Source organism: Gopherus flavomarginatus, chromosome 9, assembly GCF_025201925.1.
Source record: "Gopherus flavomarginatus isolate rGopFla2 chromosome 9, rGopFla2.mat.asm, whole genome shotgun sequence".
Classification (NCBI taxonomy): Eukaryota; Metazoa; Chordata; order Testudines; family Testudinidae; genus Gopherus; species Gopherus flavomarginatus.
In genome coordinates this window covers 20,058,023-20,075,035 of record NC_066625.1, presented here as the reverse complement: position 1 = coordinate 20,075,035, position 17,013 = coordinate 20,058,023, and the positions used below count along the sequence as shown (strand labels likewise).

General features: G+C 38.6%; 1 protein-coding gene across 4 annotated transcripts in view; it reads right to left on the bottom strand.

The window, feature by feature from the left end:
• MARF1 (meiosis regulator and mRNA stability factor 1) overlaps nucleotides 1–17,013 on the bottom strand; it is a 40,788-nt gene that overhangs the window by 5,133 nt on the left and 18,642 nt on the right. For all 4 annotated transcript variants that reach the window (XM_050967681.1, XM_050967678.1, XM_050967679.1 and 1 more), the window contains 14 exons: nucleotides 15,981–16,061; nucleotides 15,361–15,597; nucleotides 13,266–13,385; nucleotides 12,645–12,820; nucleotides 12,025–12,245; nucleotides 10,639–10,781; nucleotides 6,955–7,088; nucleotides 6,098–6,300; nucleotides 5,189–5,416; nucleotides 4,480–4,710; nucleotides 4,090–4,302; nucleotides 2,491–2,551; nucleotides 2,251–2,388; nucleotides 518–688 (listed from right to left, as the gene is read on the bottom strand). In XM_050967681.1, coding sequence (XP_050823638.1) covers nucleotides 518–688; nucleotides 2,251–2,388; nucleotides 2,491–2,551; nucleotides 4,090–4,302; nucleotides 4,480–4,710; nucleotides 5,189–5,416; nucleotides 6,098–6,300; nucleotides 6,955–7,088; nucleotides 10,639–10,781; nucleotides 12,025–12,245; nucleotides 12,645–12,820; nucleotides 13,266–13,385; nucleotides 15,361–15,597; nucleotides 15,981–16,061 — 2,357 coding nt within the window. The remainder of the gene's footprint in view (nucleotides 1–517; nucleotides 689–2,250; nucleotides 2,389–2,490; nucleotides 2,552–4,089; nucleotides 4,303–4,479; nucleotides 4,711–5,188; nucleotides 5,417–6,097; nucleotides 6,301–6,954; nucleotides 7,089–10,638; nucleotides 10,782–12,024; nucleotides 12,246–12,644; nucleotides 12,821–13,265; nucleotides 13,386–15,360; nucleotides 15,598–15,980; nucleotides 16,062–17,013) is intronic.

The following is a 17,013-nucleotide window of genomic DNA, read 5'->3' as shown; positions in this document are numbered from 1 at the left end:
TTTGTAAAGCACTGACAGCTTCAGATGGAACACCTCCATATAAGGTGCAATATATTGGAAGCAAATCCATAAGAAGTCAGTGGATCATGATCAGCCATTTGTTTGATGTTTCATTTTCAAATTTTAAAAAAAGTTATCAGTGAAGTCTGATAAGTACCACGTAGGCTAGGTCTACAGTTAAGGTGAGGTGTAGAGTACAGGCACTACATGTGTCGCTACGTGTCACAGTGAAAGGCTCCAGCAGGGAAAGGTTCTGGCAGAGAGGAGGCAATGGGACACTGCACTGCTAAAAGCAGCAGTGTAGAGAAGGGAGGCACTGCTTAAGCATGTAGAGAGCCATGTAGAGTATATTACCTGGAGACTCAGGCACATAGGGTACTCTACTTGCCTAACCTGTCTCTCACCACATACACTGCTATTTATACTTATTCTAGCTGGGCATGCAGTGTCTACTCTATGGGCCACTGTAAATGTAGACCTAGCTTCCAGATACCTGCCTATGGCTATTAATTCTTACCAGATAGAGGTGGAGTGCGTTCCTCAAACTGAATGAGGTCTGCAGATTCAAGAATGACTGGATCAGGTCTCAGTTGTGGGGATGGTAGGCAGGAAGGAACTGGTTCACACAAGAGGTCAACAGGTGATGTATTTGTGAGGCAAAGGAGTTCTTGTTCAGTGTGATTAGAAACTGCAAAAATAAAATCTTTCAAAATATCTTTCAGAATATCACCAATTTTAAATACCTAAATGCCATAGTAAATATATTAATAGCTGATAAATGCTAAGTCTGCAGCAAAAATCTTTTAAGGGGATTTACTGACTAAACCCAAACTGAAATTTGTTCAACCCAAAGCCTGACACACCCCAACTTCTTGTAACATGACCTGACGTTCGTCAAGCTTGGACCCTGAAAGGGAGAGAGGCAAGGGAGTAAGTTCCCGAGGAAGAGCTTTTAAGCAAGCAAGTCAGCTGCCATACTCAGACACTATTTCCATGTAGGCGTACCAAGCTCCTACCAACCATTGCAAGAGGACATGTTCTCTTAAAGAACTGATCCTAACCAGGTACGATGTTAAAGAACGTATTTAATTGCATCTTGAACGAGGCCTGGATGTAAAAGTTGGATGTAGCTATGTCAACTTATCATAGGTGTGAAAAATCCACACCCCCTGACCGACACAGCTATGCTGACCTAACCCCCAGTGTAGGCACAGCTATGTTGTCAGAAGAATGCTTCCACTGTAGCTCGGGGAAGTAGATGAACCCCTTCCATCAGTGTAGGTTATGTCTACACTACAGGGTTATATACCAGCATACCTATGGCAATGCAGCTAGGCCAGCAGAGTTTCTGTAGTGTAGACATACCCTGAATCAGTAAAAGCAGCAGAGTGTCCTGTGGCACCTTATAGACTAACAGACGTTTTGGAGCATGAGCTTTCGTGGGTGAATACCCACTTCGTCAGATGCGTGGGTATTCACCCACGACAGCTCATGCTCCAAAATGTCTGTTAGTCTATAAGGTGCCACAGGACACTCTACTGCTTTTACAGATCCAGACTAACAAGGCTACCCCTCTGATACCTGAATCAGTAGTGAGTCCAGGGCACATTATCCTACTCCTCACAGAAATAGACCTAGTAGGTTCCTCCCAACATCAACTAAAGCTTCTGTCTCAAGGGCCATTCTATTATAGTAATCCAGCATGGAGGTGACAAAGGAATTGGTAACCATGGCAAGGTCTGTGCAACAAGGCCCAGGCTCCTGCCTACCTGCAGCTGGAAAAAAAGACTACACCAACAGAACTACCGCTGCTATTAGCAGATGTAGCAGCAGCGAGGGAGAGCAAAGGCTGCAAATTATATGCAAAAAAAGGAAGTACTACAGCTGCACGTCAAGGTACAGGTACTCTGCTCGTGGAATCCCCTAGTAGGCCATCATCATTTGCATTTAATTTCACTTTAGCATGTCTTCAACTTCCATGGAGGCGAAGGGAAGTAAGGGAACTCATCTGAAAAAGGTTTTCTGCAACTTGGAATATCAAACTTCAGAAGCACACAGAAACAGGCTCCACCTCACATAAAGAGGAATGTATGTCTAACACCTTTGTGAAAGAAGTCTGATAGCTTTAAAAATTCCTTACATCACAGAAGTTTACTTCAAATAACTAAGTCACACAGCTCTTTCCCCATGCTGCTTTCAGTGTATTTCTCCATAGACTGAAGAACTTTATATACATTAAGTTTGCATTACCATTGCTAGGTGTTCCTAGTTTTGATTCCATTGATGCAGTGGATCCTAGAATCTCCATGTGTCCATTACTGTCAGTAAGTTGATTTCCATGATCATCCACATGATCAGCAGGGGAAAAACTGGGTGAGCTAAAACGAGCTTCAAAAAAAGGCAAGTTAATTTGTCTCTGATCACCTCTAAAAAGATACTTGTAAATGTCAGTGTGATAGTTGGCTTATAAAGTTCAATTGGCTTACTTACTTTTCATGTCATTCTTTAGTACTACAATTCTCTTATGCCCATGTCCTTTGATCCAGACCACCTACAAGACAAAAAGAACAACGTAACCAGAGTGCACACACTAACCTCAACACCTAATCCATACTACTCCCTAGTTCTCACACACTATGAAAAAATTTCTAAAGGAATGCAAGCTAACTCATACTATTCACATTAGATTGCCCAATTAGAAGTCTTGTCTCAATAAATAAAGAGATGCTAAACAGCACAACAGGATGTCTGAAGCTCATGCATTTTTCAGCCCCATATTTTCAAAACAGATTGGGGAGCTGTTACTGTAAACTGCTCTCCAAAAAGATTAGTTTACTTGAAAAGCTTAAGACCAAAGATTTTTTAATATCTTAGAGCAGGGGTGGAAAAACTTTTTGGCATGAGGGTCAAATCTGGGTATAGAAATTGTATGGCGGGCCATGAATGCTCACTAAATTGGAAATTGGAGTGCGTGAGGGCTCCGGCTGGGGGTGCAGGCTCTGGGGTGGGGTTGGGGATGAGGAGTTCAGGGTGCAGGAGGATGCTCTGGGCTGGGACTGAGGGATTCGGAGGTTGGGAGGGAGATCACAGCTGGGTCCGGGGTAGGGGGTTGGGGCTTGGAAGGAGGTCAGGGGGCAGGCTCCCGGCAGCGCTTACCTCAAGCAACTCCCAGAAACAGCGGCATGTCTCCCTCCAGTTCCTATGCGGAGATGAGGCTAGCAGCTTTGCACGCTGCCCTGTCTGCAGGTGCCGCCCCTGCAGTTCCCATTGGCTGTGGTTCCCGGCCAATGGGACCTGCAGGGGCAATGCGTGTAGTGGAGACAGTGTGCAGAGCCCCCCTGGCTGCCCCTACTCGGAGTCGGAGGAGGGACGTGCCGCTGCTTCCAGGAGCTGTGTGGAGTAGGGCATGACCCCAACCCCGCTCCCCGGCTGGAGCAAGGCAAGCCCCAAACGCCACTTCGTAGTGGGAGCTCGAGGGCCAGATTAAAACATCTGCAGGGCCGGATGTGGCCCCTGGGCTGTAGTTTGCCCATCTCTGTCTAAGAGTGTATAAACCAACTGGCTGACATCTGAGATGCCACACTAAAATTCAAATATGTGGCATTCCCATGGCTTTTAGATTGGTAGTAAGGGTTCAAAGTTACATGGCTACTGGGACATTATCAGGTAAACTTAGCACAAATATGCAACTCAGCAACTGCAATACATTGTTTCTCTTTAGCAACTATATGAAGAGTCAATTCTCACTTGGTGAATGCTAACAACATTTCTGATCCACCAAGGAGTGGGGGGGTTCATGGAGTTATTACTCCATTTTTACTTACATATGCATTCATTTGATTCAAGCAATGAATACGCTGAGTAAATATGGCTCTGTTGACCAGTCCAGTCCAGCAAAATTGAGATTGTTAAAATATGTAACATGTCTATTATGAATTTCTTTGTAACTATAGCAGCAGATCATACAGAGTATGAAGCAGAATTTCAGTTGCATAATGTATTTAAATTAAATGCTCTAAGAAACTGTTTACTGAAGCCATTCAGGAATCTTAAATAAAGATTATGATGCAGTAATAAAGTTCTTCAGACCTGTGGAATTGCTCCCAAGAGCTCTTCTAGACTATTATATCCATATATTTTGGGCTGCAACACTTCTCCTGTATATTTGCTATATGCTGTTGGGAACTCGTGAAGGAAGATCTGCTGATAGTGGTACGTGTGAAGCAAAGACCTCACATTCTTTGCAAACAAATACAGATTTGTAAGTTTCACATATTCTTCTGCCACATCATTGGTAAAAACCTGCACAAAAGCAAAGAAATGTCACCATATAAACTTACGCTTCTGTTAGTCTCAGTAATATCCTTTGAAAATACATGGAAGCACCACATAACTGTGTCATAACTAAAGCCAAATAACATGGATAAGTTTTAAGTATGGTTCTAAAAACCAAATCAGCTTTCCTAGTAGTTTCCATACCTCAACCAAGTAAGGCAGACTCTTCAGGAGTTCAGTTAAGGTCATAAATCCATATTCACATGGATTAAGGGGAGCACTGTGGATAGTTTCATAATGCCTTTTAAGCTCGTCAACGGAAAGAAAGGTGGTTTCATCCCAAGACATCATCAATACCAGTAGTTGTGCAGTCAGAGTACGTAGAGACTTTCTATTAATCAGCTGAATCTGTTTACCAGATTCTGTGTCAGCAACCTGACGAAGTTTGATGTTAAAAAACAGAAGAAAAATGAGTAAGTCGCAGTTCTATAAAATGGGTATAAAATAGGTTAGGCCTTTTTGGATACAAATATTTTCCATTAGATAATCTAAACTATAAAAGAAAAAAAGCTTTCTACATGGAAATATTTTGACTTTGGAAATAATTCTGCTGCAGCAGTTTTATAGTCTCTGGTGCTTTATAGGACAAAGCCGTTTACAGGTCTATGTATTTTCTTTCAATCAGAAAAAGTCAAAGCACCAATTCTCTGAGCAGAACACTAAGGAATTTCAAAGGGAGGGGGAAACCCAATGATTCCCATTGCAATGAAATAAAGTAAAAATATCAATTAAACATGCAATCTTGATATTTAAAAACAGTTTAGACAGGGAATTTAATGTCTTTGGTTCTACAAACATGAAATCATGCCTTTTTTTTTTTTAATAATAAAAGACCACACTAAAAACAGTTTACCTTCACAACGTGGCAAAGTTTTTGCATTAAAGCTAGAACTGAGCTGACATCGTAGTCATGAAGGCGCAATGTGTAACCAAACGTTTTACTGTATTCTGTAAGTAAATCAGTCATCATAAGACAGTTGTCTTTCTGAGATCGCAGCAGTTTAACTAACTGGGCTGCTAGAGCTTTGACCCGTTCCACCTCTGTCAGAGTCAGAATTTTTTCCTCTCCGCATTCTAATACCTTAAATAAAATGAAATCATTTTTTAATTTTAAGTTACTCTTTGTTAATGAAGTTACTTACCTAAACTGACCGGAAAATCCAGTTTGCAACTAACATTCAGTAAAGGATATTAGATATTTATGTGACTATTTTACATAACGATTCAGCTACTTTACATAAGGTATCTACATGAAAGCAAGCAGAGTTAACAGACATTCCTCAAGAGAGACAATCAAGTAAGTCTTGCTTAAGCTACTGAATTTAGTCTGCTTTTATTGTCTAAACTAAGTGAAACAGAGAAAGTAAATAAAAGTTTGTTGTGAACTAGATTTTTAAAATTCAGTTTCAATAATTTAAGGTTCGTTACAGAAACTTAAAAAAAAAAACACACACACACAAAAACTTAAGTCTTTAACCTGATAGCGTCCTTTAAAATAAATAAATAAATAAATAAACAAACACACACACACACACACACACACACACACACACACACACTTTCTGTGGTCTATGAAAAATAGTAAATATAACTAGCCAACCAAGTGTAATCATGAAAGGTTAGAAGTGCAGGCAGATACACAATTCACAACTCCTAGTGAAGTTAACTACCTGGAAATAGCTCTTGATGATAGTAAAAATACATTCTATTCCGGTATGATCTGAAAAATGCTTAAATATACCTTAACATTTCTAGAACTTACTTGCAAGACATCTGGTATGGCTTCAAAAAGTTCAAGGAGTTTGGTAAACCCATAATAAGCAAGTTTGCATTGACGGCCAAAGTGGTGGTGGTAAGAAGGAATAAATTTATTAAAGGGCATTCGGAAATGGGGTTGATGACGCAGCAAGTCAACTACCTCCTTAGAGAATTGCTTTGTTCTTTCAATTTCTTCCTGGGTACGTTCTGAAAGTGAAAGACATTAAAACGTAGTTAGTTTACAAAGCAAGAAAGGATATATAAAGAAAATACAGGGCATCAACATTAGCATATTTTTAGCTTCGTATCAGCTACAAAAAAAACACACTTTTTTTTGTTGGAAGAACTTGCCAATACAGCAGAAAGTCTCTGCCATGTTTACATATTTACTTTGTAAAATAATAAATCACGTGGCAATCACTGTGCAGTATTTACTAAGCAAGTTTTCTTGTCTCATACTCCAACAATTTCTCCCCCTCTAGCCATCCTGCACAAAGTTTAACTAAACTCAATATTACCTAGTAAAATGAATACAAAATATGACACTAACAACATAACATTCCATTTATTCCATTACAGAAATTTTGCTTTTTAAATGGCTAGGATTATACATAACTACCTCTCAATCATGGGATTATGATAATATAATGGCATAATCTGGCAACAAGTACACAAAAAACCGTTAAAGGAGAGGAGAGGGACATCTTAATTATACATTTGTATTTGTATTTGCTTTACCCAATTAGCTAATTTGAAGTTATGTGAGAACACAAAATATACTGGCAATAGTGAAGGCAGAATGTTATTTTTATAAATTAATAAACTATTATTTTACAAATCAAAATGATGATATGGCCATACCTCTTTTGGGGATACAAATTACCATTTCACTGTCTTGCTGAGACAAACAGATTGTTGTATCTGGAATTTCTGATATTATATCTGCCAACTCACACACTCCATATTCAGTAACATCCCAATCTTTAGAGAAACACCTGAGTAGTTTAAAAAGAAAAATTTTAAAGCAATTTCAGAATGATGTATTTTACACAGGACAATTAAATGTGAAAGTTAGCAATCAGTTTGCACAAACAGAAAAAAAAAAAAGAAATATAATTAGTTATCAAGACAGAACCCACACTTCAATGAAACGAAAGGCATTTTCACACTGCTAGGGATATAAGCACTTAAGAACCCATAGACCCAGGAGACATTTGTAAATCAAGTGCACAAAATCAAATATTCCTATTAACTTCAGAACTAAGTCATACACTGGTGCTTCAGATGCATGTGGAATGAAGCGTGAAGCTGTGTATACCAACTACTGGGTGCCTCAGACTGATTTAAATGATAAAAATGAGAATTTAAAGAACGTTATTTCACTAATCTAGAACTTTATATAGTAGCTTTGGAGTTAAAAACAAACGAACAAACAAACCTTTCACAAGACAAACAAACATGGCCTATTTTCTTGTACTGCAAGAAGGCAGCAATTGCCATATAATAAAACTTCATGTGCTATAGTCTCCTGAAGACATGTGTCAGCTGCTACCTCCTGACTTCACACTAGGGAAAGTAACATGCTGACATTGATTTAAAAAAGATTCTGCTAATCTAAGAATATCAGAGAGATGGAATGTTACTGGCAAGGTGAAGACAGCACTAATTCCTCCTTGGATTTTTGCCCATTATTACTCCCCCAATCGATCAGATATCATAGACTCATAGACTCATAGACTCTAGGACTGGAAGGGACCTCGAGAGGTCATCGAGTCCAGTCCCCTGCCATCATGGCAGGACCAAATACTGTCCAGACCATCCCTGATAGACATTTATCTAACCTACTCTTAAATATCTCCAGAGATGGAGATTCCACAACTTCCCTAGGCAATCTATTCCAGTGTTTAACTACCCTGACAGTTAGGAACTTTTTCCTAATGTCCAACCTAAATCTCTCTTGCTGCAGTTTAAGCCCATTGCTTCTTGTTCTATCATTGGAGGCTAAGGTGAACAAGTTTTCTCCCTCCTCCTGATGACACCCTTTTAGATACCTGAAAACTGCTATCATGTCCCCTCTCAGTCTTCTCTTTTCCAAACTAAACAAACCCAATTCCTTCAGCCTTCCTTCATAGGTCATGTTCTCAAGACCTTTAATCATTCTTGTTGCTCTTCTCTGGACCCTCTCCAATTTCTCCACATCTTTCTTGAAATGCGGTGCCCAGAACTGGACACAATACTCCAGTTGAGGCCTAACCAGCGCAGAGTAAAGCGGAAGAATGACTTCTCGTGTCTTGTTTACAACACACCTGTTAATGCATCCCAGAATCACGTTTGCTTTTTTTTTGCAACAGTATCACACTGTTGACTCATATTAAGCTCGTGGTCCGCTACGACCCCTAGATCTCTTTCTGCCATACTCCTTCCTAGACAGTCTCTTCCCATTCTGTATGTGTGAAACTGATTGTTCCTTCCTAAGTGGAGCACTTTGCATTTATCTTTATTGAACTTCATCCTGTTTACCTCAGACCATTTCTCCAACTTGTCCAGATCATTTTGAATTTTGACCCTGTCCTCCAAAGCAGTTGCAATCCCTCCCAGTTTGGTATCGTCCGCAAACTTAATAAGCATACTTTCTATGCCAACATCTAAATCGTTGATGAAGATATTGAACAGAACCGGACCCAAAACAGAACTCTGCAGAACCCCACTTGTTATACCTTTCCAGCAGGATTGGGAGCCATTAACAACTACTCTCTGAGTGCGGTTATCCAGCCAGTTATGCACCCACCTTATAGTAGCCCCATCTAAATTGTACTTTCCTAGCTTATCTATAAGAATATAATGCGAGACCGTATCAAATGCCTTACTGAAGTCTAGATATATCACATCCACTGCTTCTCCCTTATCCACAAGGCTCGTTATCCTATCAAAGAACGTTATTAGATTAGTTTGACACGATTTGTTCTTTACAAATCCATGCTGGCTATTCCCTATCACCTTACCACCTTCCAAGTGTTTGCAGATGATTTCTTTGATTACCTGCTCCATTATCTTCCCTGGCACAGAAGTTAAACTAACTGGTCTGTAGTTTCCTGGGTTGTTTTTATTTCCCTTTTTATAGATGGGCACTATATTTGCCCCCTTCCAGTCTTCTGGAATCTCCCCCGTCTCCCATGATTTCCCAAAGATAATAGCTAGAGGCTCAGATACCTCTTCTATTAACTCCTTGAGTATTCTAGGATGCATTTCATCAGGCCCTGGTGACTTGCAGGCATCTAACTTTTCTAAGTGATATTTAACTTGCTCTTTCCTTATTTTCTCTTCTAAATCTACCCTCTTCCCGTAAGCATTCACTATACTAGACATTCCTTCAGACTTCTCAGTGAAGACCGAAACAAAGAAGTCATTAAGCATCTCTGCCATTTCCAAGTCTCCCGTTACTGTTACCCCCTCCTCATTGAGCAGTGGGCCTACCCTGTCCTTAGTCTTCCTCTTGCTTCTAATGTATTGATAAAAAGTCTTCTTGTTTCCCTTTATTCCCATAGCTAGTTTGAGTTCATTTTGTGCCTTTGCTTTTCTAATCTTGCCTCTGCATTCCTGTGTTATTTGCCTATATTCATCCTTCGTGATCTGACCTAGTTTCCATTTTTTATATGACGCCTTTTTATTTTGTAGGTCACGCAAGATCTCAAGGGTAAGCCAAGGTGGACTTTTGCCACATTTTCTATCTTTCCTAACCATCGGAATAACTTGCTTTTGGGCCCTTAATAGCGTCCCTTTGAAAAACTGCCAACTTTCCTCAGTTGTTTTTCTGCTCAGTCTTAATTCCCATGGGACCTTGCCTATCAGCTCTCTGAGCTTACCAAAATCCGCCTTCCTGAAATCCATTGTCTCTATTCTGCTGTACTCCCTTCTACCCTTCCTTAGAATTGCAAATTCTATGATTTCATGATCACTTTCACCCAAGCTTCCTTCTACTTTCAAATTCTCAACAAAATCCTTGCTAAAGCTACTAAATTATACTGGTTTGAAACCCCCCACCGCCAGTCCCTTCCTCCTCTTTCTCTCTCCATGCTTTAAAAGAGACAGACAGTCTCCTTTTCCACTAAAAGGAAATAAAAAAACCCCAAAACCACAAAATAGCGACTACTTTCTCAAGCTAGTCTGCATTACAAGTATGCCACGCACTGGTGAATAAATGTAATCATTTAACTGCATGCCTTAAGGAGCAAGTTAACAAGATATAGTACCCCAATTTGAAGTAGCAAAGTTTTAAGGCAATTGAAAAATTAAGTGCTAAAGTAATGCTGTACTACATTCCAAAAAGTTCCTATAGTAATAATGGACTTTTTTCAATCCTTTCTAAAATCTGATAAATTTCATCTTCTGATAATCTAACATCACAATGAAAAGGCAACAATGTAGTATGTTTCTGTATTAGAATTCTGAGTGCCAACCCCTCTTACTCTACACTTTTAAAGAAAAGCAGTTGAAAAATGTGGACAGCAGACGTCCTGATATTTGGTAAAGACAAAAACAACTTACCAGTGATAAGCCTGTAAGAATTCTCTCACAATAACTTGTTTACTGGCCTGGGATTTGAGAAGTTTCAATAAGTCTTGAGTGAAACGTTTTACTTGGGCCCTGTATGTTAGGGTTAACAAGCGTTTAGAGCCCATGCCAAGAATCTAGAACATAAAACAACAACAATAAATCTCTTAACAGCATAAAAGCCAAGCAGTGATTTCTCAGCACTGATCACTTGTGACCTCCTGCCACCCTCCACAGTAAATACTGTTATAAGCTATTTAGGTAAAAAGGAGGACAGACTGTGGTAAGAAATATCAAGTGCATGACTATGAGAAGCTCTCTTTCCATATACTTCCATAACAAACCATAGATCATTAGGAAAGCACACCAAATGCTTCCTCCAAGAGAAGTGACATACCTGCTGTAAGAGGTGATTTAGTGGAGGTTGTTGTAAAATCCACAATAGTATGCTTTCTCTAAGACCACCTAACATGAACAAATACACTACTAAAAAGCTACGTGTCCAAAAGACTGCGTAGGATTCCCTGATCACTCAAACAGTATCACTTCATAAAAATCAGGACTACTCAGTTTGAGACAGTCCCAACTAGTAATACTGATGCTCTGCTCTATCTAAATGCAGGTGAGACTATTATCTAAATAGCCAGCTAACCAAGGCGGCTGAAGAGAACACCACAAGCGTGAAGACAGAAAGGAGACTTCAAGATTAAACTACATAACCTCAAGTTTGAGCTCCTTGAGTCTACCACTAAATATTTAGCTCAGTAAAAAGAAGGTTTAGCAGTGGACTTGATCACAGTTTACAAGTACCTAAATGAACAACCAATATTTGATAATATGCTCTTCAATCTAGCTGACAAAAGGTATAACATGATGCAATGGCTGGAAGTTGGAACTATATAAATTCAGACTAGAAATAAGGCTAAGTTTTTAAATGTGAGGGTAATTAACCATTTGAACAATCTACCAAAGTTCTCCACCAGTGACAATTTTTAAAATCAAGTTGGTTAATTTTCTAAAAATAGACTCTAGGAATTATTTTGGGGAAGTTCTATGGCTTCTGTTATACAAGAGATCAGACTAGAAGTGACTAGATGATCACATCTGTGGCCTTGGAATCTATGAAAGTTAGATCTAAGAGAACTTCATATATTCATAAGTTCTGAAAACACAATAATAGCTGTCATGGTTATAATCTCAAAAATAAATGAACTGAGAAACAACCGAATCCTAGGTACAGCCATCTCCTTTGTAGAAATGGACAAGGTAGGTGAACAAATACATTCTGTGCCAAGCACTGACACACTCATGAACTCAGCTGATTCAAGCAGTGAATATATGTGTAAACAACGTCACTTTTTTTTTTTTGTTTGAACTCACTTGTAATACATGTGGCACTGCTTCTAGTAACTCCATTAACTTGGAATACCCATAGTCAGACACACGACACTGCTTTGCAAAGTGATGATGATATGTTGGGATGAATTTACTGACAGGTATGATACACGATGGTTGGCTTTTAAGTAGATCTATCACTTCTCTACTGAACTGAATAAGCTGTGGGTTACCTACAGGGCTCTTCGAACGTAAAAGCCAAGGATCTAGAAGGAGAAATTTTTTTTAGAATGAGATGTTCATTTCAGATACACATTATATTACTAAGAGTTTATTAATACTATTCCTCCACAAATGGGGGAATATCTAAATAATTTTAGAAATGTTAATATGCACTGAAAACAACTTAAATACTCAAATTTTCTATTGAAACCTTTGATAAGAGATCAATTTACTGTATGCAACTAATATGAGCAGAACTTTTCTTTGAGACAGACACTTTAAAAAACAGACAAAAAAAAGTTATGAAGACTGAATAAAAAGGGTACTAGTGCTAAATAATTTAACCACTATTAAAAAAAACAAAAAGTCACAGTGAAAGAGTCCTCCTTTTACTGCTGGTTACCCAGTTGCAGAGAAAAAGCCAGATAAAAAGTGTTACCTACCTGTAGTTGGAGGGGGTGGTTTGTTGTGTATCCACTTAACAACTTTAATGCTGTTTTGGGCAGTGGCAATATTAACTCCAGGAACACAGGTGATAAGATGCTCCAAGGGAACACCTCCCTGGCCTTCCTGCACCATTTTTAGATCACTGAACTCTGACGTATAACAATCAGGAAAGCTTTAAAAAAGAAAAGTGAGAACAGAAAAATTCCAAATTACTAAAATACTATGAACAACAATCAATAACCAATAATCCCCTCCATAAATACCAATATAAAGGACACATTTCCTGCACAAAGAACTTTTTAGACATCCTATTGACAAAATTATCCTGTGACTATTTCATAACCAAGACACAGCTTAGATTTTGTATGCCTTTAAAATACAAAAAAAAAACAAAACCCACATGTATTGAAAACTTTTTTTAAATCCACAATAAAAGTAATCTTTATTCAACTGCTCCCATATTTTTTGATAAATGAAGCTCAAGTAGCCAAAACAATTACCTAAGAGAAACAGCACTTCATCATGTTCATAAAAGTTTCATTAGAAAAAGAGAGATGAGATAAAATCCTTACCATATCTATTCATACATTAAAAGAAACACAGTTAAGCATGTTTACCTTAGCAAAGGCACAGTGCCCTCATGGGTCTGCAGCAGACTGTGCACTTGAGGTGCAAATGTCTTCAAAGACAAAATCACAAAAGGAATTTTGTAGGAGTCTGGATCAAATTCATGTTCACTGTAATGACGAGAGAAGTACTTAACTATGTTTACATCATGCTCAAATTGAAGAAATATGCATATAGGTACAAAACTAGTGCAAGCTGGAGATAAGGTTGAGAAAAAACTAGAGCATGGGGGTTTTCATACTTTTCACAGTATAAACTACGTTAGTTTCTTGGATTACCTCCCCACCCATTCACATAATATTTATATAGCAACTACAGCAATTGCTTAAATGGAGAAGTAACATTAGATACTCCTGGGGCGATTTTGCTCCACTGCGCACGTGCAGAATTCATGTGCGCTGCAGATTTTTTTTTTTTTTAAACTCTGCAGAAAATACATTCTGCTGGTGAGATCCTTCAGTTATGCCTTCCACCCACCAGGGGCTGCTATGATATCAGAACAGAGGGCAGTTGGCTCACCGGCCACAGTAGCCAGCAGCTGATGGGAGAAGGAGGGACTGCATTCCTCACAGCCCTAGCCCACAGGGCCAGGTGAAGAGACGCAGGATATGAGGGAAGAAACAGACACAGCATGGCACATGGGATTGCTGGGGAGTGTCTCAGACTGGGGTTCAGAAGGGCTAGTGGGGGGACAGACTAGGGCTGGGACTCAATGGAAGTGGGGATGCAGAGACATATGCGGATAGGGGAGGGGTGGATAGAAAAAAGGGGGTACAGGGACACATGAGATGGGGGAGAGAGTGTGGCTAAGTGGGGTGCAAGGACACATGGGAAAGGGGGGGATGCAGGGACAAATGGAGATGGGGTAGATGTGCCTGCCTGAATGGGAGAGGCTGGGGGTTAGCCAGGATCTGCATGGGAGAGGCTCCCAAACTCCCTAACAACCCCTACTCCCCCTCCAGCAAAAAAAAAAAAACAAAAAAAACAAAACCAACCACCAAAAACAAAAAAAACACCCTGTTTCATACTTCTCCCACCACACCCAACCACCCTCCAGGTTCATTCCCAGGCTTCTTCCCAGCAGTTAACTCCCTCCCCCTCACCCTGACTCCCCCAAGCCTTTGCACGGCTTCTGAGGGGTGCAGGAAATACATTTCTGTATTGTAGGTTAAATGAATTATTACTCACAGTTAGGAATCTATTTGTCAAAAAACATTTCCATTTTTTGTTGTCTGTATTGTTACAGACATACTTGTTGGCAGGTATTTTGAAACAGATTACCAAAATAACTGAAACTGACATGATTATATGGTGTTATTTTGACAAATAAAATACGCAGAATTCTGCCAATTTCAAAATACTGTATGTAGCTTTTTAAATTTTTTGGCACAGAATTCCCTCAGAACTAATTAGAAAGACATTTTATGTACTTTTACTGTAGCTGTTGTACTGTGACTTACCAGCTGGACACAATGAGGAGAGCCAACACCATGTAACCAGACACCTATCTGCATACTAGTAGCAAATGATCGGTTACCAACTTTGGTTGTTCACAACTAATCCTATTGCACAATTGGTCACTGAAATAAGTTTAACTTTGAGATAACAGTGAAGTTTTCAGGTTATGATGGGCTGCCAGCTGACTAAAGATAGCTAGAGTGTAAATTAAGTGGAATTCTCAAAGACTTCACAATTATTGTCTCAGTGAAAAATTAAGCAATTCTTTTTCACCGCTATCAAAACATTTCCCTTCTAACCAACAATAGGATTGAGGTGTGCATTTCAGTCTCAACATAACAAGCATATTTCATCCTCAGTAATTAGGCTGCAATGCATAAACACCACATCCTCAAAACACATGAGCCCACTAAATCATGATACTAACTTTGATTTGAAGATGGATGTTGTGCCATCTCTGCTCTTTTGTTCATTAGTCCCTATGATCAGACACTTCAACTTTTAATATGTAACAGTGATTAAATGTGCTATAAGATATAAATCTCAAAAGATGTTTGTTTGTTTGTTTTTTAAAAAGGTACAAATTTAGTATAAAAACAAACTAAAACTATTGCATACATAGCCTACCTAAAGTCTTTATTCAGACAATGCTGCTTACAAATGGGCTCATGATATTCCAATTCTTCAAATATTATAGGACTGCAATTTGCTGATGAGCCATCATGAGACTGCGAAGATCCTAAAGGACTCTGCCGGGCTTGGCTGCTGGGTAAGAGACACACCAAACGTCCATTTCCTTGGTCACGGATAGCCACAGTATCCGTTAGTTTATATAGATCTGATGCTATTAACTTGTGTCCAAATCTAAAATGAAAAAATATTTAAGTGTACTTTAGCCATAAAAATAAACATTCAACGTTCAAAACTAGAACAAATGTTCAATTACAGAATGCAATAATGAACCACAGTAAGAAATAATTCAAAAGTAAATTACAAGCTACTCAAAATTAACCAAAAGGCTAATTTAAATCACAAGTCTTTCTATCTTGGAAGAAGCCAAACTAAAGAGATTTTAAAAAACTAGTTATGGGAGCCCAGTTAAAAATATTTGTGCAATATACTGTGTATGCAGAGGTTGATAAGGAGCAAAAAGTTATTTTATATTATATATTGTAATTTACTGTACAAGACAGGAACTGAGAGTTTCTGAAAAGAGTAATTTAAAACGAGTGCAATTTAGAACCTACTTTTTTTCATATATTTCTGTGAACTTGAATATAGGCAGACAACAAGCAGGAGCATCCTGAAGAATGGACATTGTTTCTGAGCTGAAAATACAATTTTGAACTGTTATAAATAAATATCTTAAACTTTTCTATTTAAATTATCTACGTAATCTCTAGTAGCATTCAAACATTCAGTTACTTCACTTACAGACATAGGGAATTCTTTCATTACTAAATTACACCAAATAATTCTACTGAAGTCAACAGTATTAAAATGGTACAAGGGAGAGGATGCCTTTAGTTTAAAGCCCTCACATGTAAAAATTAATATTGAACACTAGGACTCTTCAGTCTACTAAGATCTCAAATAAAGAAAAAGTATTTAAGTGATGGACTACAACATAAAGGCAGGAATTAGGGTGCATTTAAATTACATCTGTGAATAATACTTTTGGATATTAGGTGTAAGGAGATCATGGGACAAATTCTGTTATATCCAGCCAATGCCATGGAGGTCAATGCACTCCAGAGAAAGATATAACAACGTGTATTAGACTCCTGCTCTCTAGTTCTGTCATCTAGGAGACTTTTCTAAAGGAGTTATTGAAAATCTTGCATGTAAGGTAAGCACCAGAGATCTATGGAAAGTAATACTAACACTACATCACTAAAAGTTATCAATCTGGATTAAATCTTGACTGTATTAATAGATGGCTTGGCCAGGAAGAAACAAAGGGTATGACAATGTAATAATGAGAATTAATAAAATGGTCAACTATATGTGATGACAAAAACAAATTTGCAAGAAAAATCAATCCTCTCTCCAAAAATTTCAAGGAATAATGAGCACCATTTTTCCTTAAACTGAAGCTTTTTTTGTGAGACAAAATAAATAGTTTTCCTTCCAGTGGTTTCTTTCAGCATAAAAAGTATATGATGCAAGATAGAGAGTATACTTCTTCAGTTAGAATGCTCTCAACCTTCTAGGCCTATATCTTCCATAAATAAAATGAAGGGCTGTATCTTACATAGAGCAAAGACACAAAAAAACCTA